Source organism: Heptranchias perlo, chromosome 8 (genome assembly GCF_035084215.1).
Source record: "Heptranchias perlo isolate sHepPer1 chromosome 8, sHepPer1.hap1, whole genome shotgun sequence".
Lineage (NCBI taxonomy): Eukaryota > Metazoa > Chordata > Chondrichthyes > Hexanchiformes > Hexanchidae > Heptranchias > Heptranchias perlo.
In genome coordinates this window covers 42,027,631-42,052,903 of record NC_090332.1, presented here as the reverse complement: position 1 = coordinate 42,052,903, position 25,273 = coordinate 42,027,631, and the positions used below count along the sequence as shown (strand labels likewise).

Genomic DNA, 25,273 nt, shown 5'->3' with positions numbered 1-25,273 from the left:
GATGTGTGATGGCATTTTTCATGGGTGGTCTGAGGTTTGGGGTATAGTTGTGTTATTTTTTTGCTAACCTGGCCTATCCTTTTAAGGCTACTGTTCTTAATAGACAAATCCAGTTACATCCAGGTACATACGAACTGTCGAGGTCAATCAGCTCGCAGTTGGAATTGCCAATAAGTTACCGGCTCCAGTTCAGGAACGTGTTACGGGAAGTGGGCACTATACAAGACTCTTACTATATTACCAGCAGATCTCCTGTGATATTGTTCACTGTGAGTGGGAGATTTTATATAAATTGGGTGTTATGCCAAGTAGTATTACCAGGGATGCTTAAATATTCCCTTTGGGGGAGGCCCTTGGATCTGAGAGCACTTGGAATTGGGGCCAGGCTATGGCAGTCCTGGAATGGAGTCACAGGGTACAGCAGGATTTTGAAGGGGGGCAATAAATAATAAATGAGTGAACCCAATAAAGACTCCTACTTTACAACTTACCTCATTTTTCCAATCTAGGTAACTTCATTTTACACCTATCCTTTGTTTTCTGTCTTCCATCTCTGTATCTGGACCCATTTTGGGGGAAAAACGTGATGGCACTTCAGTTGCACCATGTCCAGGGAATGTTGTTTCTATTAGTTTTGTATATTCTATCAGCAGATGATTGAAGTGGCTTGTTTGACAGTTTGGGAGTGGCACAATTGTTGAACAAATGGTGACAATGTAAGGAGTGTTTATGCGAGGAGTCACTGTTGTAATAAGGTGAAGGGCTCCTCAATCAGACTGGTGAGCAGTTCTCATTGCTGGCAAATGTGCGTCACCGTTCATAGCCTCAAGCACAGACTGGGGAGTGAGTCTGCGACCTTCCTGAAAGGTATGACTCACTTTTACACCAATGTAGTACATTGAAAATTCAGCCATCAGAGAACATTAGAACATAAGAAATAGGAGCAGGAGTAGGCCACATGGCGCCTTGAGACTGCTCTGCCACTCAATAAGATCATGGCTGATCTTCGGCCTCAATTCCACTTTCCCCCCAGATCCCCACATCCCTTGATTCCCTCAGAGACCAAAAATCTATCAATCTCAGCCTTGAATATACTCAATGTCTGAGCATCCACAGCCCTCCGGGGTAGAGAATTCCAAAGATTCACAACCCTCTGAGTGAAGAAATTCCTCCTCAACTCAGTCCTAAATGGCCAACCCCTTATCCTGAGACTATGCCCCCTAGTTCTAGACTCTCCAGCCAGGGGAAACAGCCTCTCAGCATCCGCCCTGTCAAGCCCTCTCAGAATCTTATATGTTTCAATGAGATCACCTCTCATTCTTCTAAACTCCAGAGAATATAGGCCCATTCTACTCAATCACTCCTCATAGGACAACCCTCTCATCCCAGGAATCAATCTAGTGAATCTTTGTTGCATTGCCTCTAAGGCAAGAACATCCTTCCTTAGGTAAGGAGACCAAAACTGTACACAGTTCTCCAGGTGTGGTCTCACCAAAGCCCTGTACAATTGCAGCAAGACTTCCTTACTCTTGTACTTCAAACCTTTTGCAATAAAGGCCAATAAACCATTTGACTTACTAATTGCTTGCTTTATCTGCATGTTAACTTTTTGTGCTTGATGTACAAGAACACCCAAATCTCTCTGAACACCAACATTTAATAGTTTCTACTCATTTAAAAAATATTCTGTTTTTCTATTCTTCCTACCAAAGTGAATAACCTCACATTTCCCCACATTATACTCCATCTGCCACCTTCTTGCCCACTCACTTAACCTGTCTATATCCTTTTGCAGACTCTTTGTGTCCTCCTCACAACTTACTTTCCCACCTAGCTTTCTATCGTCAACAAACTTGGATACATTACACTCAGTCCCTTCATCTAAGTCATTAATATAGATTGTAAATAGCTATGGCTCAAACACCAATCCTTGTGGCACCCCACTAATTACAGCCTACCAACCTGAAAATGATCCATTTATTCCTACTCTCTGTTTTCTGTCCTTTAACCAATCATCTAGCCGTGCTAATATATTACCCCCAACCCCATGAGCCCTTATCTTGTATAACAACCTTTTGTGTGGCACCTTATCAAATGCCTTTTGAAAATCCAAATATACTACATCCACTGGTTCCTCTTTATCTACCCTGCTAGTTACATCCTCAAAAAACTCTAATAGATTTGTCAAGCACGATTTCCCTTTCATAAAACCGTGTTGGCTCTGCCTAATCATATTATGATTTTCTAATTGCCCCATTACCGGGTCCATAATAATTGATTCCAGCATTTTCCTGACTACTGATGTCAGGCTAACTAGCCTGTAATTCCCTGTTTTCTCTCTCCCTCCTTTCTTGAATTGTGGGGTTACATTTGCTACCTTTCAATCCACTGGGACCATTCTAGAATCTAGGGAATTTTGGACGATCAAAACCAATGCATCCACTATCTCTGCAGCCACCTCTTTTAGAACCCTGGGTTATCGACCATCTGGTCCAGAGGATTTGTTGGCTTTTAGTCCCGTTAATTTCTCCACTACTTTTCTTTACTAATATTAATTACTCTAAGTTCTCTCACACTCATTAGACCATTGGTTCCTCACTATTTCTGGCATTCTTTTGTGTGAAGACAGATACAAAATATTTGTTTAATGTCTCTGCCATTTCCTTATTCCCCATTATAATTTCTCCTGTCTCAGCCTCTAAGGGGCCCACATTTACTTTGAATACTCTCTTCCTTTTTACATGTTTGTAGAAGCTCTTACAATCTGTTCTTATTTTTCTGGCTAGTTTACTCTCATAATCTATTTTCTCCCTCTATCAATTTTTTGGTCATCCTTTGCTGCTTTCAAAAACTCTCCCAATCCTCAGGCTTACTACTCTTGGCAATATTATAAGCCTTTCTTTTAATCTAAGTTATCCTTAACTTCTTTAGTTAGCCATGGATGGATCACTTTTCCCGTGGAGTTTTTATTCCTCAATGGAATGTATATTCGTTGAGAATTATGGAACATTTCTTTAAACGTTCACCATTGCTTATCTGCCATCATATCTTTTAATCTAATTTCCCAATCAACCTTAGCCAACTCGCCCCTCATACCTATGTAACTGTCTTTAAGTTTAAGAATCTAGTTTTGGACTTAAGTACGTCACTCTCAAACTCAATGTGAAATTCTATCATATTATGATCACTCCTTCCCAGAGGATCCCTTACTATGAGATTACTAATTAACCCTGTCTAAATTACACAAGACAAGATCTAAAATTGCCTGTTCTCTGGTTGGTTCCATGACATATTGTTCTAGGAAACTGTCTCGAATGCATTCCATGAATTCATCCTCCAAACTACTTTTGCCAATTTGATTTGCCCAGTCTATATGAAGATTAAAGTCCCCCACGATTATTGCATTACCTTTGGTACAAGCTCCTCTTATTTCTTGATTAATACTCTGTTCAACAGTATAACTACTGTTCGGAGGCCTATATACTCCCACCAGTGTTTTCTGTCCCTTGTTATTTCTTATCTTCACCCATACTGATTCTACTTCCTGATCTTCCAAGCCAAGATCCTTTCTCACTATTTCATCCTTTATTATCAGGGCTACCCCCTCCTTTTCCATTTTGTCTGTCTTTTCGAAAAGTCAAGTATCCTGGAATATTTAGTTCCCAACCTTGGTCACCTTGCAACCATGTCTCAGTAATGGCTACTAGATCAAACCCATTTATCTTTATTTGTGCCATTAATTCGTCTATCGTGTTACAAATGATTCACGCATTCAGATAAAGCGCCTTTAATTTTAACTTTTTACTATTTTTCCCTGATTTGACCATATTCACTGATGCGCTATTACCGTTAAACTCTCTGTCCCTTCCTGACACACTCGGCTTATCTTTACCCAAGTTGCTACACTGCTCTATGGTCTTGACTTTTCTCTTTAGATTTATAAATTTACCCTTATCTGAACACCCACCCCATTTTTAGTTTTTAGAAGCCCCACATCTTATATGTTTAACATTTTTTTAATCCTAAAGCAGCCATCCTGATCTACTCAGCAAGACTGCTGAATTATAATTATATTGTGCTATGGACTTGTTGAGATAATGTAAACATGTTTGAGGTAGGACCATTACAGCAGCACAGAAGGGAGAAAACTGTCATCGGTCTGGATTTAACTCAAATTCCATAAAGGAAAGAACAGTTTTCTAATAACTCCTGCCCCCCCCCCCACCCATATAATACTTTTTGGGACAAGTGACATGCCACAGTCGGACCCAAAAATGCATTATAATGCAACTGGTCTCAGATACCAGATCTCAGCTTTAGCAACCTCAGCAAGAGGAGATCTAGCATAATACTTTTCTCTTTGCCAGCCATGGCATAACTGCTCATGAGCTCTTTTCAAACAGAAGAAATTAAAACTGATGATACAGGACGCCAGTAAGCTACCGCCACTGCTACTTCCCCACCCTCCCAAACAGCTGCCAAATAATCAGGCACTGGTCACATAGATATAGAAATACATAAAAGTTACAACACAGAAACAAGCCATTCGGCATTTACCCTCCATGCAAGCGAGCAGTTCTAGAAACCTAGGAACAGGAGTAGGCCATTCAGCCCCTCAAGCCTGCTCCGCCATTTGATAAGATCACGGCTGATCTGTGATCTAGCTCCATATACCTGTCTTTGGCCCATATCCTTTAATACCTTTGGTTGCCAAAAAGCTATCTATCTCACATTTAAATTTAGCAATTGAGCTAGTATCAATTGCCATTTGCGGAAGAGTGTTCCAAACTTCTACCATCCTTTGTGTGTAGAAATGTTTACTAATCTCACTCCTGAAAGGTCTGGCTCTAATTTTTAGACTGTGCCCCCTACTCCCAGAATCCCCAACCAGCGGAAATAGTTTCTCTCTATCCACCCTATCCGTTCCCCTTAATATCTTATAAACTTCGATCAGATCACCCCTTAACCTTCGAAACTCGAGAGAATACAACCCCAATTTGTGTAATCTCTCCTCGTAACTTAACCCTTGAAGTCCGGGTATCATTCTAGTAAACCTATGCTGCACTCCCTTCAAGGCCAATATGTCCTTCCGAAGGTGCGGTGCCCAGAACTGCTCACAGTACTCCAGGTGCGGTCTAACCAGGGTTTTGTATAGCTGCAGCATAACTTCTGCCCCTTTGCACTCCAGTCCTCTAGATGTAAAGGCCAGCTTTCCATTAGCCTTATTGATTATTTTCTCCACCTGTTCATGACACTTCAATGATCTATGTACCTGAATCCCTAAGTCCCTTTGGACATCCACTATTTTAACTTTTTACCATTTAGAAAGTATCCTGTTCTATCCTTTTTTGATCCAAAGTGGATGACCTCACATTTGTCTACATTGAATTCCATTTGCCACAGTTTTGCCCATTCACCTAATCTATCAATATCGCTTTGTAATTTTATGTTTTCATCTACACTGCTTACAATGCCACCAATCTTTGTCTCATTGGCAAACTTAGATATGAGACTTTCTATGCCTTCATCTAAGTCGTTAATAAATATTGTAAATAATTGAGGCCCCAAGACAGATCCCTGCGGGACTCCACTAGTCACAGACTGCCAATGTGAGTACCTACTCATTATCCCTACTCTCTGTCGCCTTTCGCTCAGCCAACTTCCTAACCAAGTCCTTACTTTTCCCTCGATTCCATGGGCTTCTATCTTAGCTAACAGTCTCTTATGTGGGACCTTATCAAATGCCTTCTGGAAGTCCATATAAATAACATCCATTGACATTCCCCTGTCCACTACTTTAGTCACCTCTTCAAAAAATTCAATCAGATTTGTCAGGCACGACCTACCTTTCACAAATCCATGCTGGCTCTCTCTGATTAACTGAAAATTCTCGAGGTGTTCAGTCACCCTATCCTTAATTATAGACTCCAGCATTTTCCCCACAACAGATGTTGGGCTAACTGGTCTATAATTCCCCGGTTTCCCTCTTTCTCCTTTCTTAAAAAGCAGAGTGACATGTGCAATTTTCCAATCTAGAGGGACAGTTCCTGAATCTAGAGAACTTTGAAAGATTATAGTTAGGGCATCTGCAATCTGCTCACCTACTTCCTTTAAAACCCTGGGATGGAAACCATCTGGTCCTGGGGATTTGTCACTCTTTAGTGCTATTAATCTTACCTGTTTCCACATCTCTTCATCCCTTTTCCTTCATCCACCTATCCAATATAATTTTGAATGTCAACATAGTTTCTGCCTGAACCACGAACACTGGAAGTGAATTCTACAGCCCCACAATTCTGCAGAAATGGTAGCAGCATTGTATTGATGCCACCAATATAATGGGGACAGCACATACTCAGCACCACTAAAACACATTTCTGAAATACTTTACAAAATGCAACTTTCAATTTATAAATTTAGAACAATTGTTCTAAATGTGTTTTAGTCTCAGGAAAATACAAAGGAAACAAAGCAAAAAGAATTAATAGATAGATAAAAAGAGAAAGGGAAAAATATAGAAAATTAAAGAAAGAAATGAAAAAATGAGAATAATAAACAATGACAAGGGAGGGTTATTAATATGATTATTTCTATCAGGACTGTGAGAGCCAATGGGAGGCGAGTTTATAAAGAGGTGCGTGTCATGGCGGCGCCCTGCCATAGCAGCGTCGGGGCCATGAAGTTGTTGGTGTTTCGTGGATTCCGCAGCTCGTCTCCCTGGAGAGTGGCCGCGCTCCAGGGCCCGTTACTGTGGAACTCGGGCACGGGACCGGGGCGGCAGCCGGTGAGGTCAAATCATCAACATTTATGGGCCAACAACGCGGTCCGGGGCCGAGTCTCCGTGGACCTGGGGAGCAGGTGAGCGAGTCCGGTGTACCAGCCCGGCGGGAAAGGACGATCACAGGCCCGGTTTAACTGCGGCGCTGCCGGTACTTCACTGCGATAGAGCGGTCAGTATGAGGCAGAAGGGACGATCCTGTTCAGGGCAGCGACAGTTCGCATTTTTAGTAACCTCGCGGAGCTGTTTACAAGAAGGGGCGGCGAGGCGGACACTGCATGGAGCAGGTGAGGCGGTTTTAGGAGAAGAGCAAAGACTAACACAGCAGGCACCGCTAGTGGAGCAAAGGAATGAGCAGTAATAGGGGAGGGGGTGGAGGATGCTCGTGGCAACATATATATAGCTGGAGGGATCGCTCCAGTTTAGGTAGGGTAATTCTATGGCTGGATATAAGAATCTTGCTTTGGAGAAAAAAGAGACAGGGGCGATCGGTATTTGGGACTTTGTGCAAAGGAATACTTGGACTTGGAGATTATGGAGAGTGGAAGAGAGGATGCTGATTCGGAGAGCTTTAAGGATTTCTATTCTAATTGAAATGTTGATTAGGATTTTGGCAATGGAGGGAGAGAAGCAGCTGAGCAATGTTCGAACAGTGGAAAATGCAGTCATGGTGACTGACTGGATTTAGGGTGGGAAAGCAGATCAGGGTTGAGCAGCCGCTGAGGATGCACACCACAGGGCTTGGCCTGAATGGGCTGGCAGAGAGGTTGATGTGGCTAAAAGCCAGAGGTATATAGGTGTTTGGTGGGGATCGAGAAAGGTGGCTTTGGTTTTCCTGATTTTTGGCTCATCCATAACTTGAAAAGCTCTGAGTGACTTAGTATATCACAACACTTCATAATTTTAAATGCCTTTATTGAATCACCCCTTAATCTCCTCTAACAAAAACAGCCCACATTTTTATTTTATTTCCTCATACCAGACAGCATCCTAGTGAATCTGCATTGTATCCTCTCTAATGCCTCAATATCTTTCCTACAACGTGGAGCCCAAAACTGCACACAGTACGGTTCAAGAATGCGGCTCATCACCAACTTCTCAAGGACAATTAAGGATGGGCAATAAATGCTGGCCTTACCAGCGAAGCCCACATCCCATGAACGAATAAAATAAAACTTTGATTTTACTAAGGTTTTATATAAATTCACAATTACGTTTTGACTTTTATATTCGGTACTTCTTGCCATAAAACCCAGTATTCCATTAACCTTTTTTATGGCTTTATCTACTTGAGTTGTTGCTTTTAAAGTATTGTGAACCTGGGCCCTCAAATCCATATGTTCTTCCACATCACCCAGCTTTTCACCATTCAAAGTATAATTACTATTTTCATTTTTCATTCAAATGTACCACCTCACTGACATTGAATTCCATCTGCTGCTTTTTTGCCCATTCCACCATCTTATCAATATCCCCTTGCAACTTTCATTGGTCCTCAGAATTATTTACAGTACCTTCTATTTTAATATCATCATCTGCAGATTTGGACACCACTTCTAGCCCTAAATTCAAATCATTGATGTATAGAGTGAACAGAAGCATGGGGCACTGCTACCCAATTCCAACTACTCTGTAAAACTGCCCTTAACTCAAACTCTGTATCCTCCCTTCTAACCAGTTTTTAATCCAATTTGATACCCTCCCTCTAATTCCATACCTTTTTTAATATTCTCCAATAGTCATCTGTGTGGTACGTTGTCAAAGGGGGCCAAGAGAGGAGCAGGTAAATTAATTTTTAGCTGTAGAGAACATCAGAATTCAAGCCATCTCACGCCCCATTCTGACCCTAGCCTGCCCCCTTGCCCGGTTGAACTTTGCTAACTTTACAATGAATATGTAATAACAGCGAGACAAATCTCTGCAGCAAGAAAGAGCTGTCAATTAAAGGAGCAAGTATTTGTTGAGAGATGTTTTTTCAATTTCAAATATTTCCACTCGCAACATGTTTTAAAACCTACTTTTAGGAGATATTTAAATTTTAATATAACTTCCTTGCCTTCCTCACCCAAGAGCTGCTAAATCTGGTCTTCACACTTAGGGATTCATTTAATTGATGTCAGCTATTGGGCTACCAGCAAGTGGCTCCATTTGAATTGCTGTCTGATTAAAGCTGCCAGCCACAAATGAATAGCAGAGATGGGAATATCAACCATGGCATTAATATATTTCTTACTGAAACACAAAGTTTCAATATAAAATCTTAAAAGTAGTATTAAATGCTTCAGTTATCCAATTGTAGTTTTGTTACAATTCCTGACCTGGATTTAATGGGATGTTTGAGGAAAAAACATAGGCTACGATGCTCCCACAGTTGAACAACCTGCCGACGTTTGCTGACCGGGCTCACGCATAAAAGATGGCCTATTGGGTGAGGTAATTGTCAGTTAGTGCTTTTAGGCAAAGAGGGGATAAATTAAAGCAGGAAAAATATTCTAGAACTTTGCTTGATTACCTTTGGGGTCAGCAAGAAATTTTGCAGAACTTAACATTGGAGAATAAATTAGAGGGTAGAGTCAATGTCCCAATAACGTAGGAATTTCTAGGAAATGGGTTTGCATCCATGTTTCTCAAATTTAGTTCCCAATCTCAGCCAGAGGGAGGGGGAGTACTGAACAGGAGTTAAGATTATTCCCACCCCACAGAGAGGGACGCAAAGTTGACAAGCGTATCATTTTGTCAAGTGTATTTTGACAAGTGTATCATTACTGCAGTTATACAGGGCCTTGGTGAGACCACACCTGGAGTATTGCGTGCAGTTTTGGTCTCCTTACCTAAGAAAGGATATACTTGCCGTAGAGGGAGTGCACGAAGATTCACCAGACTGATTCCTGGGATGGCAGGACTGTCGTATGAGGAGAGATTGGGTCGATTCGGCCTATATTCATTCGAGTTTAGAAGAATGAGAGGGGATCTCATTGAAACATATAAAATTCTGACAGGGCTAGACAGACTGGATACAGGGAGGATGTTTCCCCTGGCTGGGGGATCCAGAACGAGGGGTCACATTCTCAGGATATGGGGTAGGACATTTAGGACTGAGATGAGGAGAAATTTCTTCACTGAGGGTGGTGAATCTGTGGAATTCTCTACCACAGAAGGCTGTGGAAGCCAAGTCACTGAATATATTTAAGAAGGAGCTAGATAGATTTCTAGACACAAAAGGCATCAAGGGGTATGGGGATAGAGGATCAACCATGATCGTATTGAATGGCGGAGCAGGCTCGAAGGGCCGAATGGCCTGCTCCTGCTCCTATTTTCTATGTTTCTATTTTCTGCCTCCTTTATGCTGCTCTTAGTGGACAGTTCCACAGGTCTGGCAGCAGGTCTCTTGCCCACTATCTCACCAGGAGGGAGATTTTTTTTAAATTTTCAAATAATCAAAAGAAAACCAGTCAAGGGATTTTAGAAATTTACTTTTGTATTTGATTTTACACCAGTTGAGTGGATTACTTTAAAGCAAACAGTAACTCAAATGCCAATTTATCCCTATACTTGTTTGGTTCAATGAGAATAAGTGAGGAGTTTCCTTGACATAAGGATTATCCCCATAAAGATACATATGCTTTATTTACTGCGTTTTGTCTTTTTGTTACAGCAGAAAGCTTGAAATCTCCACGGGGAAGCTTGCCAGGTTTGCAGATGGATGTGCTATGGTGCAGGTAAACTAACACTCTTTTGAATTTCTGTATAAGAGCTAAATTGATTTGTCCCTGACCAGTAGGAGGGGAACACTTATAAACAAATTAAACTGCCTGTAGAGCAATGTGTACAGCAACCAAAACAAAACAGGGGAACTGAAGGCAATAATTTGTAGCAAAGAGCCAAATATAGTAGGGATAATTAAAACATGGCTACATAAAGAACAGGACTGGCAGTTAAATATTGCAGGATATAACGTATTTAGAAAATATAGGGAAGGAAGAAAGGGAGTGGGGTAGCTGTACAAATTAGAGATAACACAATGGTTATAGAAAAAAGGGACATGGGTAATAGTAAGATAGAAACAGAATCAAAAGAACTTAAGAAATAGGAGCATGAGTAGGCCAAATGGCCCCTCGAGTCTGCTCCGCCATTCAGTCAGATCATGGCTGATCTTCAACCTCAACTCCATTTTCCTACCCGATCCCCATATCCTTTGATTCCCTTAGAGTCCAAAAATCTATCTATCTCAGCCTTGAATATACTCAACGACTCAGCATCCACAGCCTTCTGGGGTAGAGATTCACAACCCATGTGGATTGAGACAAAGGATACAAAGGGATTGATCGCATTAATAGGTATATTCTACAGACTAACTAATAGTGGAAGGGAAGTGGAGGAAGAAATATGTAGGCAAATCGATGAAATGAGTAAAAAAACATTGATTAATAATCATGGAAGATTTGAACTATCCCCAAATAAACTGGCAAGAAGTAGTAGGGAAAGGGGGATGGAGTTTTTGCAGTGTGTACAGGACTTCTTTCTTACCCAGTATGTGAATAGCCCAACAAGAGATGAATCAGTGCCGGATCTAGTAATGGGAAATGAACTGGAGCAGATAAGTGATGGGGAACATCATACGGTTTAAAATAATGATTGAGAAAGACATGAGGAAGACCAAAGTAATAAATTGGAAAAAAGCTAATCTTGAGGGGAGGAACTAGGGAAGGTAAACTGGGAAAAAAAATTGACAGAGATAGAACAGCATTGGAAATATTTAAACTGGTGATCTACAGATTTCAGGAGCAATATATTCTTTTTTTTAAAAAAAAGATCAAACTAGCCAATAATGATTAAAGAGATAAGGGTAAAATTGAAACTAAAGAAAAAGGCGTACCCTAAGTACATTAAGGAGAGGATGACAAAAGGGAATACGAAGAGGTTAGGAATGAAGTCAAAAAGCAGTTAGGAAAGCAAAGGGGAACTACGAAATAAAATGATCAGGAAATATGGAACAGCAATCATAATATCATACGGTTTAGAATAGCTATGGAAAATAAAGATTGGCAGGTAAAACTGTAATTGTACAATGGATGGCCTTTAAGAAGGAGATGGTTTAGGTACATTCCCACGAGGGAGAAAGGTAGGGCAATTAAAGCCAGAGCTCCCTGGATGACAAAAGAGATAGAGTGTAAGATGAAGCAGAAAAAAGGGGCATGTGACAGATGTCCGGTTGATAACACAAGTGAGAACCAGGCTGAATATAGAAAGTTCAGAGGGGAAGTGAAAAAGAAAATAAGAGGGGCAAAGAGAGAATATGAGAATAGACTGGTGGCCAACATAAAAGGGAATCCAAAAGTCTTCTATAGGCATGTAAACGGGTAGCAAAAGGAGGGGTGGGGCCGATCAGGGACCAAAAAGGAAATCTACTCATGGAGACAGAGGGCATAGCCGAGATACTAAATGAGTACTATGCATCTGTCTTAACCAAGGGAGCCCAGGATCCCGTATGCTTTTTTAACCGCTTTCTCAACCTGCCTTGTGACCTTCAACGATTTGTGTACATATACCCCCAGATCTCTCTGTTCCTGTAACCCTTTTAGAGTTGTGCCCTCCAGTTTATATTGCCTCTCCCCGTTCTTCCTACTGAAATGTATCACTTTGCATTTTTCTGCGTTAAATTTCATCTGCCACATGTCCACCCATGCCATCGGCCTATCTATATCCTCTTGAAATCTATCACTATCCTCCTCACTGTTTACTACCCATCCAAATTTGGAAATTGTGCCCTATACACCTAAATCCAAGTCACTAATATATATCAAGAAAAGCAGTGGTCCCAGCAACGACCTCTGGGGAACACCACTGTACACCTCCCTCCAGTCTGAAAAACAAGTGTTCACCACTACTCTCTGCTTCCTTTCACTCAGCCAATTCTGTATCCATGTTGCTACTGCCCCCTTTATTCCATGGGCCACAATCTTGATGATAAGCCTACCATGCACCTTTTGAAAGTCCATATACACCACATCAACTGCATTGCTCTCATCTACCCTCTCAGTTACCTCATCAAAAAACTCTATCAGGTTAGTTAAACACAATCTGCCTTTAACAAATCCATGCTGGCTTTCCATAATCAATCCACACTCGTGCAAGTGACTATTAATTCTGTCCCGGATTGTTGTTTCTAAAAGTTTTCCCACCACAGGTTAAACTGACTGGCCTATAGTTGCTGGGTTTATCCTTGCACCCTTTTTTGAACAAGGGTGTAACATTTGCAATTCTCCAGTCCTCTGGCATCACCCCCTATCTACGGATGTTTGGAAGATTATGGCCAGTACCTCCACAATTTCCACCCTTACTTCCCTCAGCAACCCAGGATGCATCCCATCCGGACCGGGTGACTTATCTACTTTAAGTACAGCCAGCCTTTCTAGTACCTCTTTATCAATTTTTAGCCTGTCCAAAATCTAACTTTTGAAAGGGTTTCAGGTATATTCTTGTATTGTTAGCAACTTCTGACTGCCAAATGACAGAGAGTAACTCATCACCTCTACTATGTCATTGTAGACTTTCTACGAAGTGTTTTACAACTTACGTTATCATCCCTTGTTTTAATTAGCATCCTCTTCCCTACCTCAGCTTAGGAAAGGTGATTTAAGAGCAGATTTTTGACTTGGTTATAGGTGTAATTGATTGATTGGAAAAAGAGGCAGAGACCTGTGATGCCACAATTTTGCCCATTTTTCTTTCATTTCTTCTGGGGAAGTGGGCGGTGTTGCATTTATTGCCCATCCCTAATACCCTGAGAAAATATTGGTGTGCTTGGAACCTCAGGCCTCAATTGCAGCAATCTGAGCATCAATGGCTGGCCTTAGGAACTCTTACATGGGGGCTAAGCTGCAGATGTCACTTGGAAATGCCGCAAGCTCCGTGGTAGACTGCAATGTTGGAAAGCCATCATGTAAGGTTGTGGTTAGAGACTTAGTATTGGATAGTGAAGTGTCTGTTTCCCAAAAAGGTGGCTACAGGTTCAAGTCCAATACTGACTGCTGCTACTGAGCTCTCAGCTGAACTGATTGATGAAGGGAATTGTATCAGTTTGCCTATCTGTGAACTCAGCTGTCAGATGACCAAAAAACAGCAAGTCTTCACAGTCCAGAACGTTAAATTAAAAGCAGATGATTGGCATAAAATTGAGAGAAATTTAAATTAATGTGAAGCTTGAAAGGAATTTCTAATCTACACATGTTAATATTTGTGTGCTAAGTTAACAATTTCAAGAAGCTTTCGAAGTACAAGTTGTTTATTTTCTTTTTCTCGTTGTGAAGTTAGGAGAGACATCGGTGATGGTTACAGCAGTCAGTAAAACAAAGCCTACTTCATCCCAATTTATGCCGTTGGTGGTAAGTATTTTCTTAACATTTTATATTTGGTTGATATTGTAAATTCTCCTGGAGAATAATAAACTTTTCTTATCAGGTTGATTACCGTCAGAAAGCTGCTGCGGCAGGAAGAATCCCAACAACCTATTTACGAAGAGAAATAGGCTACACGGATAATGAGATTTTGACTAGCAGAGTAATTGGTAAGGTTATCTAATGTAGAGTAAGCTTAATGCAGCAATATTTTCAAGATGTTTCTACAAATAGCTTATGGTACTTGCAGCAACAATGTTACATTTTGAGAGACTATTGAATGTATGGATGAATATTTTATAGAAATATATTTTCAGACATTTTTACATTTCTAATGCTTAATATTCCAATTGAAAATATTTAGAATTGTTACATTATATTGTGTTACTGAAATTTGGAAGGTGCTTTTTATTGAACTTGTTAAAAACAAAATATTTGATTTGAAGTGCAAAAATGCTGGGTTGGGTAGGTTATTACCTCTGCCCATGATGCCTTTGATCCCAATGAAAATGACCAAGGTTCCACTTCACGCTACCTATATCCTAACAGTTAATTGCCCTCCATGGGTTAGTGTGCTTTGTTCTTGGTTGGATTGCTAGATGTAGTACACCTTTTGGGGGTGGAGGAGGGGGAGAAGAGAGATAATTAGCATAGGAGGCACCTTTCAGCCACTTTCTATCAGCAAATACAGAGCTGCACTTGCTGTAGCAGTTAGTGAAGCCTTTGGCCTAGTCCAGACTATATTCCCACATTTGTCCAGTTGAAGGAAAACCATGAAGTCTTAGGAAGCCAGCAACATGGGACAAAATGTAGTTTTTATTAAAAAAAAAACTGTCATAATTTATTAAACTATATTGAGCACAATGCCAATTGTTTGTTTTCTGCTGAATTCTTCAGACCGTTCAATCAGACCACTATTTCCTTCAGGCTACTTTTATGATACACAGGTAAGTGCTGGATAAAATGCATAATTTTGAGGCACATTTTTAGAATAAGCTTCTTCGAACACATTTGTCAATTTTTGTATTTTGCCTGCATGTTCTAGTCGGTGTATCTTTGACCAGGAAATAAATGCTATAAGAGAAATTGGTATAATTTTTAAACCGTGACGTTAGACCCATTTGTTAGTGTCAGTGAAACTTTACAGTTTATTACAACTACGCAATTGCATATGCAGCTCGTGTAGTTACAGACACTGTTTATTGATATAAAAGTCTTTATTTTAGCATTGTTTATGTAATCAGCTATTCAAAATTAACACTTTACCACAATGGTAATCCAGAATTTGTAGCGCAGTTACTCATTTTTAACTTAGTCATTAGCATTACATTAGTGATTTTTTTTGAATATATAGGGATATTTAGAGAATTTATAAAAGAATTTTCTAAATATCCTTATATATTCAAAAAATCACTAAGAAAATCTCAGTACAAGTTTATCCTAGAGGAGACCAAATGCAGCACTTAATTAATCCCACACAAACTCTTTAAATTCTGCCATCCAAACATACTTTTGTGCAGCGAGTTGTAATGATCTGGAATGCACTGCCTGAAAGGGTGGTGGAAGCAAATTCAAAAGTAACTTTCAAAATGGAATTGGATAAATATTTGAAGAGAAAATTTACAGGGCTATGGGGAATGAGCTGGGGAATGGGACTAATTGGATAGCTCTTTCAAAGAGGCATGATGGGCCGAATGGCCTCCTCCTGTACAGTACCTATGATTCAATCATACAAATATTGGTGGAACTGTGACCAAAAGAGCACTTGCAAACAAAATATCATGATCTTTTCCCCCACCTTTCTGGGCGAGGTTCTGATGATTACCCAAACCACGACTGACCTCATCATTCCACTGGACAGAGGATTTTTGCCAATGGGACAAGCAAACACTCGCCACCTATAGATTTGCTCAGCATTCACTCCAAAAAGGGAGAAGCTGCATCACCTTAACTCTTAACACCCTTCTGCCCCTCCTCAACAACAGTGTACAAAGGACCTATAGGCTATCTGCCAAACGAACAGGTGATGTGCTGGCTGTACCTGAAGGTGTGGATTCCCTTCCTAAAGGCACATCCAATAGCCCCTGACCCCTAGGCCACCAACTGAAGAAACAAATACCACCCCCCACCCAAGATCCAAATGCCACACCTGCCTAATGCCTGACTTTTAATTCTCTCTTCTCCCCACCTGAGCCCCCTGACCAGGAATAGTCCTGCCCATGCCAATTAGTATGCCTACCCTATCATGAAAAATTGTATGCGTGTAGGACATTCAATGTCTATATTCAAGTATTCTAATTCCTACAAAGCAGCATTTACTCTGTATTCTACAGTAGTCTGAGAAACCGTGTAAATCCCTGTCCAACTCAATAATCCTGTGCAACTCAAATGATCTTAAATTAAAAGGTTAGTCTTTAATGCTCTTGCAAACAATTGTATATATTTGTCGCACTGAATTATTTAATGGATTAACTTAAATTTCACTGCATTACAAGGACTGCTGAAGAGTGCTGCAAGAAAAAATGTTTCAATTCAAGTAAACAAGTGCCTTTTTTTTAAAAATACTTCAGAGAAAACTTATACTTTTTGATTTTTATATTAAATGGCAGTGACTGACTTAAACGCAGTTGCACAAATCTTTTCGATGACGTTGTAAACTACAGGAATGTATAGCTGAAATTTTTTGATTGTGAAAGAACTTTGCAGCCGACTTGGAATTGTCTGCTATTGACATGTACAAAGGGTACCTCACTTGTTTGTAGAAATATAATCTGAGGTTTTGGAATGAAGGTGCTCATGTTTCCTTTCTTTGTGTAAGATTGTTTGCAACCTCCTCGCAGTGGATGGTGTTAATGATCCTGATGTACTTGCAATTAATGGAGGTAAGCAAGAACAGATCTTTTGAGTAGTTATTTATATTTGTCACTATTTACCAATGGGAACCCTGAACATCTGGGCCCAAATCACAATATTTTAACAGTGTATTGTGTTGCTGATACCTCGTGCAGGCCCCTTAAAATCATTTAAATCTTTCCATGAAAGTGCCAGTTTAGCTTGCTTTGTTTATGCTTTGTACTGTGTCTATTATATCTATTTTATATGTTCTTAGGAGGTGGGCAATGCTGGCAAGACTTTATTTGTTGCCCTGAGAAGATGTGGTGGTGGTCTTTCTCCTTAAACCAGTGCAGTCCTTGTGGGGATGGTGCTATCACAATGGTGTTAGGAAGGGAGTTGCAGGATTTTGACCCAACAGTGATGAAGGGATAGTGGTATATGTCCAAGTCAAGATGATGTGTGACATGGAGGGGAACTTGGAGGTAATGGTGTTCCTATGATATTGCTACTCTTGTCCTTCAGTGGTAGAGGTTGCTGAAGTGGAAGGTGCTGTTGAAGTAAGCTTGGTGAGTTGCTGTAATGCATCCGGGCAGACAGTACTTACTGCAATCACAGTGCGCCAGTGGTGGAGGAGATAAATATTGAGTCCAGTTGTAGGGTCACTGATCAAATAGACTGCTCTCTCTTTGTTAATACTGAGCTTTATTGAAGCTGCACCCATCCAGGAAAGTGACAATTCATTCCTGAACTGTGCCTGGTAGATAGTAAAGAAGCTTTAAGTGGTCAGGAGATGAGCCACTTATTGAGATTACCCACCCTCTACCCTGCACTTGTAGCCACAATGTTGGTAATGGCTGGTCCAGTTGAGCTTCTGGTCAATTGTGACCGCCCACCACCACCACCAAAAGATGTTGGGGATGGTAATGCTATTCGAGTTTGGGGAAACGATTGGACTATCTCTCTTGTAGGCTGCAGTCATTGCCTGCCACTTACATGTCACAAATGTTACCTGCTGCTTGTTCAGGACCTGGATATCATCCAGGTTTGCTATAGGCTGATGGAGCTGCTTCATTATCGGAGGAGCTGTGAATCAAGCTGAACACCGTGAAGTCGTCAGCAAATAGCCCCACTCGTGACCTTATGATGGAAAATGGTCATTGATTAAGCAGCTAAAGATGGCTGCCTGATGATCATGCCCTGACAAACTTCTGTATAATGACCTAGAGCTGCAACGATTGTCTTCTACAACCATGACCATCTTCCAGTGTTGGGTATGAACACAGCCGCTAGACGGTTTTCCTCTTGACCCCTATTGACCTCCGTTTTGCTTTGTGCCATACTCAATCAAATACTGCCTTGATGGTGGGGGAAGCTAGTATCGCCTCTCCTCTGCTTTAGCATTCAACTGTTGCGTCCATGTCTGGATCTAGGCTGTGATACAATCAGGAACTGAATAGTTCTGATAGAACCCTAATTAAGCATTGATGAGTATGTTAAAGTGAATAGGTGTCACGTGATGGCACTGTTGATGACTCCTTCCATCACTTTGCAGATGATTGTGAGGCGGCTGATAATTGGCGGGTAGATTTGTTCTGCTTTTTGTGATAGCTCGACGGTGTCATAGCTGCACTGGAACAGCTTGGCAAGTGGAGTGGCTAGCTCTGGTGCACAAGTCTTCAGCACTGCACCTGGGATGCTTTCGAGGCCCATATCCTTTGCTGTGTCCAGTGCACTGAGAACTTCTTAATGTCAAGTGCAGGGAGCAAGAGTAAGTGAGGAATGAGAGACAAGTGATGGAGTGCTTTATTTTGGTCATCCTCTTTTTGTCTTCTCTTTTCCGCCCCACCCCCCCATTATTTTATTCTCTGGATGTGGGGGTGGGGGAGGTGGTGGTGGGGAGAGATGGTTTAGAGTGTTTGTGTTGGGCTGCATGAATTGCTGGTCACATTCTTAGCACTGCAGGAAGGTGTCTTCCAATGTTACGTGAACTATTGTATCGATCAGCCTCTAATCGGATAAGTCACTGGGAGTGACTTCGCCTTTCCCTAGCTGCTTTCTGCCGAGGTTGTGATTTCAAGTTTTATTGTTGGAGGCTTCCATTCTCAATTTCTGGGCAAGGATTTCCTTCCTTGATGCCGTAGTTGAAAAGCCAATAACATTGCTTTCATTGCATTGCTGTCAAACTGCCACTTCTGAGGAGAAGGGGCTTGTCTCGTCTGTACAACTGCCCTCTTGTGTCATTGGGGGGGATGATGACTGGTTAAGCTTGCTCAGAGGATAAACACTGTTAACATAGAAACATGGAAAATAGGAGCAAGAGTAGGCCATTCGGCCCTTCGGGCCTGCTCCGCCATTCAAAATGATCATGGTTGACTAACTCAGTATCCTATTCTCACTTTTTTCCTCATATCCCTTGATCCCATTAGCATTAAGAAATATATCTATCTCCTTCTTGAATACATCCAATGACTTGGCCTCCACTGCCATCTGGTAGAGAATTCCACAGGTTCACCACCCTCTGAGTGAAGAAATTTCTCCTCATCTCGGTTCTAAATGGCATACCCGGTATCCTGAGACTGTGACCCCTGGTTCTGGACTCCCCAGCCATCGGGAACATCCTCCCTGCATCTAGTCTGTCTAGTCCCGTTAGAATTTTATATGTTTCGATGAGATCACCTCTCATTCTTCTAAACTCCAGTGAATATAGGCCTAGTCGACCCAATCTCTCCTCATACGTCAGTCTTGCCATCCCAGGAATCAGTCTGGTAAACCTTCGTTGCACTCCTTCCATGGCAAGGACGTCCTTCCTTAGATAAGGAGACCAAAACTGCACACAGTACTCCAGATGTGGTCTCACCAAGGCCCCGTACAACTGCAGTAAGACATCCCTGCTCCTGTACTCATCCTCTTGCAATGAAGGCCAACATACCATTCGCCTTCCTTACTGCTTGCTGTACCTGAATGCTCGCTTTCAGCGACTGGTGCACAAGGACACCCAGGTCTCGTTGCACCTCCCCTTTTCCCAATCTCTCGCCATTCAGATGATAATCTGCCTTTCTGTTTTTACAACCAAAGTGGATAACCTCACATTTATCCACGCTATACTGCATCTGCCATGTTCTTGCCCACTCACCCAACTTATCTAAATCACATTGGAGCCTCTTTGCATCCTCCTCACAGTTCACATTCCACACCAGCTTTGTGTCGTCTGCAAACTTGGAAATGTTACATTTAGTTCCTTCATCCAAATCATTGATATATATTGTGACTAGCTGGGGCCCAAGCACTGATCCCTGCGGTACCCCACTAGTCACTGCCTGCCACCTGGAAAAAGACCCGTTTATTCCTACTCTCTCTTTCCTGTCTGTCAACCAATTCTCAATCCATGCCAGTATATTCCCCCCCAATCCCACGTGCTTCAATTTTGCACACTAACCTCTTGTGTGGGACCTTTTCGAAAGCCTTCTGAAAATCCAAGTACACCACATCCACTGGTTCTCCCCTATCTATTCTACTAGTTACATCCTCAAAAAACTACAGTAGATTTGTTAAGCATGATTTCCCTTTCATAAACCCATGCTGACTTTGTCCAATCCTGTTAATGCCTTCCAAGTGTTCTGTCATCACACCTTTTATAATAGACTCTAGCATTTTCCCCACTACTGATGTTAGGCTAACTGGTCTCTAATTCCGTTTTTTCTCTCCCTCCTTTTTTAAATAGTGGGGTTACATTTGCCACCCACCAATCTGTAGGAACTGTTCCAGACTCTATAGAATTTTGGAAGATGATCACCAATGCAGCCACTATTTCCAGGGCCACTTCCTTTAGTAGTCTGGGATGTAGATTATCAGGCCCTGGGGATTTGTCAGCCTTTAGCCCCATTAATTTCCCTAGCACTTTTTTTTACTAATACTGGTTTCTTTCATTTCCTCCCTCTCAATAGACCCTTGGTTCCCTAACATTTCTGGGAGTTTATTTGTGTCCTCCTTTTGTGAAGACAGAACCAAAGTATGTGTTTAATTGTTCTGCCATTTCTTTGTTCCCCATTATAATTTCCCCCATTTCTGATTGTAAGGGACCTACAGTTGTCTTCACTAATATTTTTCTCTTGACATATTTATAGAAGCTTTTACAGTTAGTTTTTATGTTCCCTGCTAGTTTACTCTCATACTCTATTTTTCCCCTCTTAATCAATCTCTTTATCCTCCTTTGCTGAATTCTGAACTGCTCCCAATCCTCAGGCTTGCCGATTTTTCTGGCCATTTTATATGTCTCCTCTTTGGATCTAATGCTGTCCCTAATTTCTTTCGTAAGCCACTGTTGATCCACCTTTCCTGTTTTAATTTTGCGCCAGACAGGAATGAATAATTGTCGTAATTCCTGCACACATTCTTTAAATATTAGCCATTGCCTATCCACCATCATCCCTCTTAGTAAAGTTCCCCAATCTATCCAAAGAGGAGACATATAAAATTGCCAGAAAAATCGGCAAGCCTGAGGATTGGGAGCAGTTCCCCAATCTATCATAGCCAACTCGCACCTCGTGCTTTTGTAATTTCCTTTATTTAGATTCAGGACCCTAGTTTCGGATTCAATTACTTCACTCTCCATCTTAATGAGGAATTCTATCATGTTATGGTCGCTCTTCCCCAAGAGACCCCTCACAACAAAATTGTTAATTAATCCTTTCTCATTGCACAATACCCAGTCTAGGATCGACTGTTCTCTAGTTGGTTCCTCAACGTATTGGTCTAGAAATCCATCACGTACACACTCCAGGAATTCCTCCCCCGCAGTATTATTGCTAATTTGGTTTGACCAATCTATATGTATATTAAAGTCACCCATGATTATAGTTGTACCCTTCTTGCATGCGTCTCTAATTTCCTGTTTAATGCCCTCCCCTACATCTCCACTACTGTTTGGGGGCCTATAGACAACCCCCACCAACGTTTTCTGCCCCTTGGTGTTTCTTAGCTCCACCCATACATTGTGATTTTCCGAGCCGATATCCTTCCTCACTGTTGCATTGATTTCCTCCTTTACTAACAACGTTACCCCACCTTCTTTCCCTTTTTGCCTGTCCTTCCTAAATATTGAATACCCCGGATGTTCAGTTCCCATCCTTGGTCACCCTGCAGCCACATCTCCGTAATCGCAACTATATCAACCATTAATATCTGTCTGCGCTGTTAATTCATCTATCTTATTGCGAGCGCTCCGCGCATTAAGACACGATGCCTTTAGACTTGTCTTTTTAAGATTGCTGGTCATCTTAGTTTTATTTTGCACTATGGCCCTATTTGTTTCTCGCCCTTGTTTTCTCTGCCTTCCACTATTGCTTTTTCCCTTTCTGTCTTTTGTTTCTATCCTTGTTTCCCCCTCCTCTGTCTCCCTCTCCCTGCCATTCTAGTTTAAACTTTCCCCAACAGTTAATGGGAGCAGAGATTCGTCTGTGGCTGCTTGGGACAGGAGATGTTTGCAAAGTAGTCTGGGACATAAAACTATGCCGGCAAGGAGCGGGGGAGCATGTTTAGGGGCCACTAAACTTTCTTGGGTGGGGGATGGTGCATGAAACAAACTATTCGAAGAGACAGGAAAGCAGATCCCATGGTTAGAACTTGCCTACCATCCTGCACTGCCATCCAATGTCTATGCTGGAAGTGCATACTGATTCTTGGGGCCAAAATAGTGTACCAGTAAAGAGTACTATAGCTAATGGTTGGTGACAGGACCTTTAACATTGAAAATCCTTATTACAGTGCCACCTACAGGCATCACTGATACTGCAGATAAATGTTGAATTTTTTTAGAACATATGAAATAGGAGCAGGAGTAGGCCATACAGCCCCTCGAGCCTGCTCTGCCATTCAATCAGATCATGGCTGACCTTCGACCTCAACTCCACTTTCCTGCCCGAAACCCATATCCCTTGATTCCCCTAGAGTCCAAAAATCTATCTATCTCAGCCTTGAATATGCTTAACGACTCAGCATCCACAGCCCTCTGGGGTAGAGAATTCCAAAGATTCACAACCCTGAAGAAATTCCTCCTCATTTCAGTCTTAAATGGCCGACCCCTTATGCTGTGACTATGCCCTCTAGTTCTAGACTCTCCAGCCAGGGGAAACAACCTCTCAGCCTCTACTCTGTCAAGCTCCCTCAGAATCTTATATATTTCAATGAGATCACCTCTCATTCTTCTAAACTCGAGAATATAGGCCCATTCTGTTCAATCTCTCCTCATAGGACAACTCTCTCATCTGAAGAATTAATCTAGTGAACCTTCGTTGCCTCTAAGGCAGGTGTATATCCTTCCTTTTGATAGAGACCAAAACTGTACACAGTAGTGCAGGTGAGGTCTCACCAAAGCCCTGTACAATTGTGGTCAGACTTCCTTACTCTTGTACTCCAACCTCCTTGCAATAAAGGCCAACATGCCATTTGCCTTCCTAATTGCTTGCTGTACCTGCATGCTAACTTTTTGTGTTTCTTGTACAAGGTCACCCAGGTCTCTCTGGACAAGAAATTTAATAGTTTCTCACCATTTAATAAAATATTCTGTTTTTCTATCCTTCCTAGCAAAGTGAATTTCCCCACATTATACTCCATCTGCCACCTTCATGCTCACTCACTTAATCTGTCTATGTCCCTTTGCAGACTCTTTATGCCCTCCTCACGGTTTACTTTCCCACCTAGCTTTGTATCATCAGCAAACTTGGATACAATACACTTGGTCCCTTCATCCAAGTCATTGATATATGTTGTAAACAGCTGAGGCCCAAGCACCAATCCTTGCGGTACCCCACTAGTTACAGCCTGCCAACCTGAAAATGACCCATTTGTCCCTCTCTTTTCTGTTCGTTAACCAATCCTCTATCCACGCTAATATATTACCCCAACTCCATGAGCCCTTATCTTGCGTACCAACCTTTTATGTGGCACCTTATCAAATGCCTTTTGAAAATCCAAATATACTACATCCACTGGTTCCCCTTTATCTACCCTGCTAGTTACACCCTCCGAAAACTCTTAAGTTTGTCAAACACAATTTCCCTTTCATAAAACCATGTTGACTCTGCCTAATCATATTATGATGTTCTAAGTGCCCTGTTACCACTTCCTTAATAATGGATTCCACCTTTTCCCAATAACTGATGTCAGGCTAACTGGCCTGTAGTTCCCTGTTTTCTCTCTCCCTCCTTTGTTGAATAGTGGAGTTACATTTGCTATCTTCCAATCTGCTGGGACCGTTCTAGAATCTTCAATAGATCCTGACATAGGAGTTTTCAATACAATTTGAAGTGAAATGTTGCAGCCCACACTGCAATTTTAATATATAATAGACTTTGTGCTGTGAATTTGCAAACACTAAGACCGTGGTATAGATTGGTATAGTGGTGAGAATGTAGAACTTGCTACCACATGAGGTGACTAGCATAGGTGTGTTTAAGGGGAAGCTAGATAAGTACATGAGGGAGAAAGGAATAGAAGGATTTGTTGATAGGGTGGGAGGAAGCTCGTTTGGAGCATAAACCCCGGCATAGACCTGTTGGGCCAAATGGCCTGTTTCTGTGCTGTAAAATTCTATGTAATTCCCCAAAATCACTTGGCATTCTTACAGCCTTGAGAGGATTCATCCCAAAGTCCCAGAGCTGAAAAGACAATGTCATAATTAATTGCACCAACCAGTTCAAGTTGTTTTTTAATGATTTTTTTTCCTTCCACTTACTGTCCTCTTTTTATTTGTATTAAGAAATCTAGACAAAGGGCCAAGGCCCACAGTGCAGGACACCACCAAGATGTAAAAGAGAAGATGAGGTAAAGCAGGAAGAAGTGATTAAGGGATGCCAACCTAAACCTAAAGATTGTAAGAAGAGGGAAAGGCTGAGGGAGGTAAGGGGTTTAATAGTTTTGAGCCCTGGGAAAAAATGGGTTAGTGTAGAAAACCCACTTTTTGATGTGACTTGATTTCAGCACAGTGGGGAGGACGAACAACATTTTAGGAAAGTGTTTTTGGAGGAAAGCTCAGAAGAGCACTGACCATATTAACATATTCATTAAAATAAAGACAACTTGCAACAGAGATAGGAGGCAAAAGACGAGAGGGGGATAATTTATTAAATAAAAAGCTTTCACCTGCACCAGGTGCAAAGAGAGATTTTGCAGACATAGGACTAGAATTCAAGCCTTGGCTGGACAGGCTTTGAGAGTTAAGGACTAAGTAGAGGTGATAGATATTGGTTAGATTTGCAAATAATGA

At 41.4% G+C, this 25,273-nt stretch overlaps 1 protein-coding gene across 2 annotated transcripts in view; it reads left to right on the top strand.

The window, feature by feature from the left end:
* The first annotated feature begins 6,618 nt into the window (after positions 1-6,618).
* pnpt1 (polyribonucleotide nucleotidyltransferase 1, mitochondrial) overlaps positions 6,619-25,273 on the top strand; it is a 67,302-nt gene continuing 48,647 nt past the window's right edge. Inside the window, exons 1-6 of one of the 2 annotated variants that reach the window (XM_067989030.1) lie at positions 6,619-6,858; positions 10,437-10,497; positions 14,089-14,163; positions 14,240-14,345; positions 15,073-15,122; positions 16,994-17,057. In XM_067989030.1, coding sequence (XP_067845131.1) covers positions 6,644-6,858; positions 10,437-10,497; positions 14,089-14,163; positions 14,240-14,345; positions 15,073-15,122; positions 16,994-17,057 — 571 coding nt within the window. In that variant the 5' untranslated portion in view covers positions 6,619-6,643. Of the gene's footprint in view, positions 6,859-10,433; positions 10,498-14,088; positions 14,164-14,239; positions 14,346-15,072; positions 15,123-16,993; positions 17,058-25,273 lie in introns of both variants that reach the window. The other variant, XM_067989029.1, reaches the window with a different exon arrangement.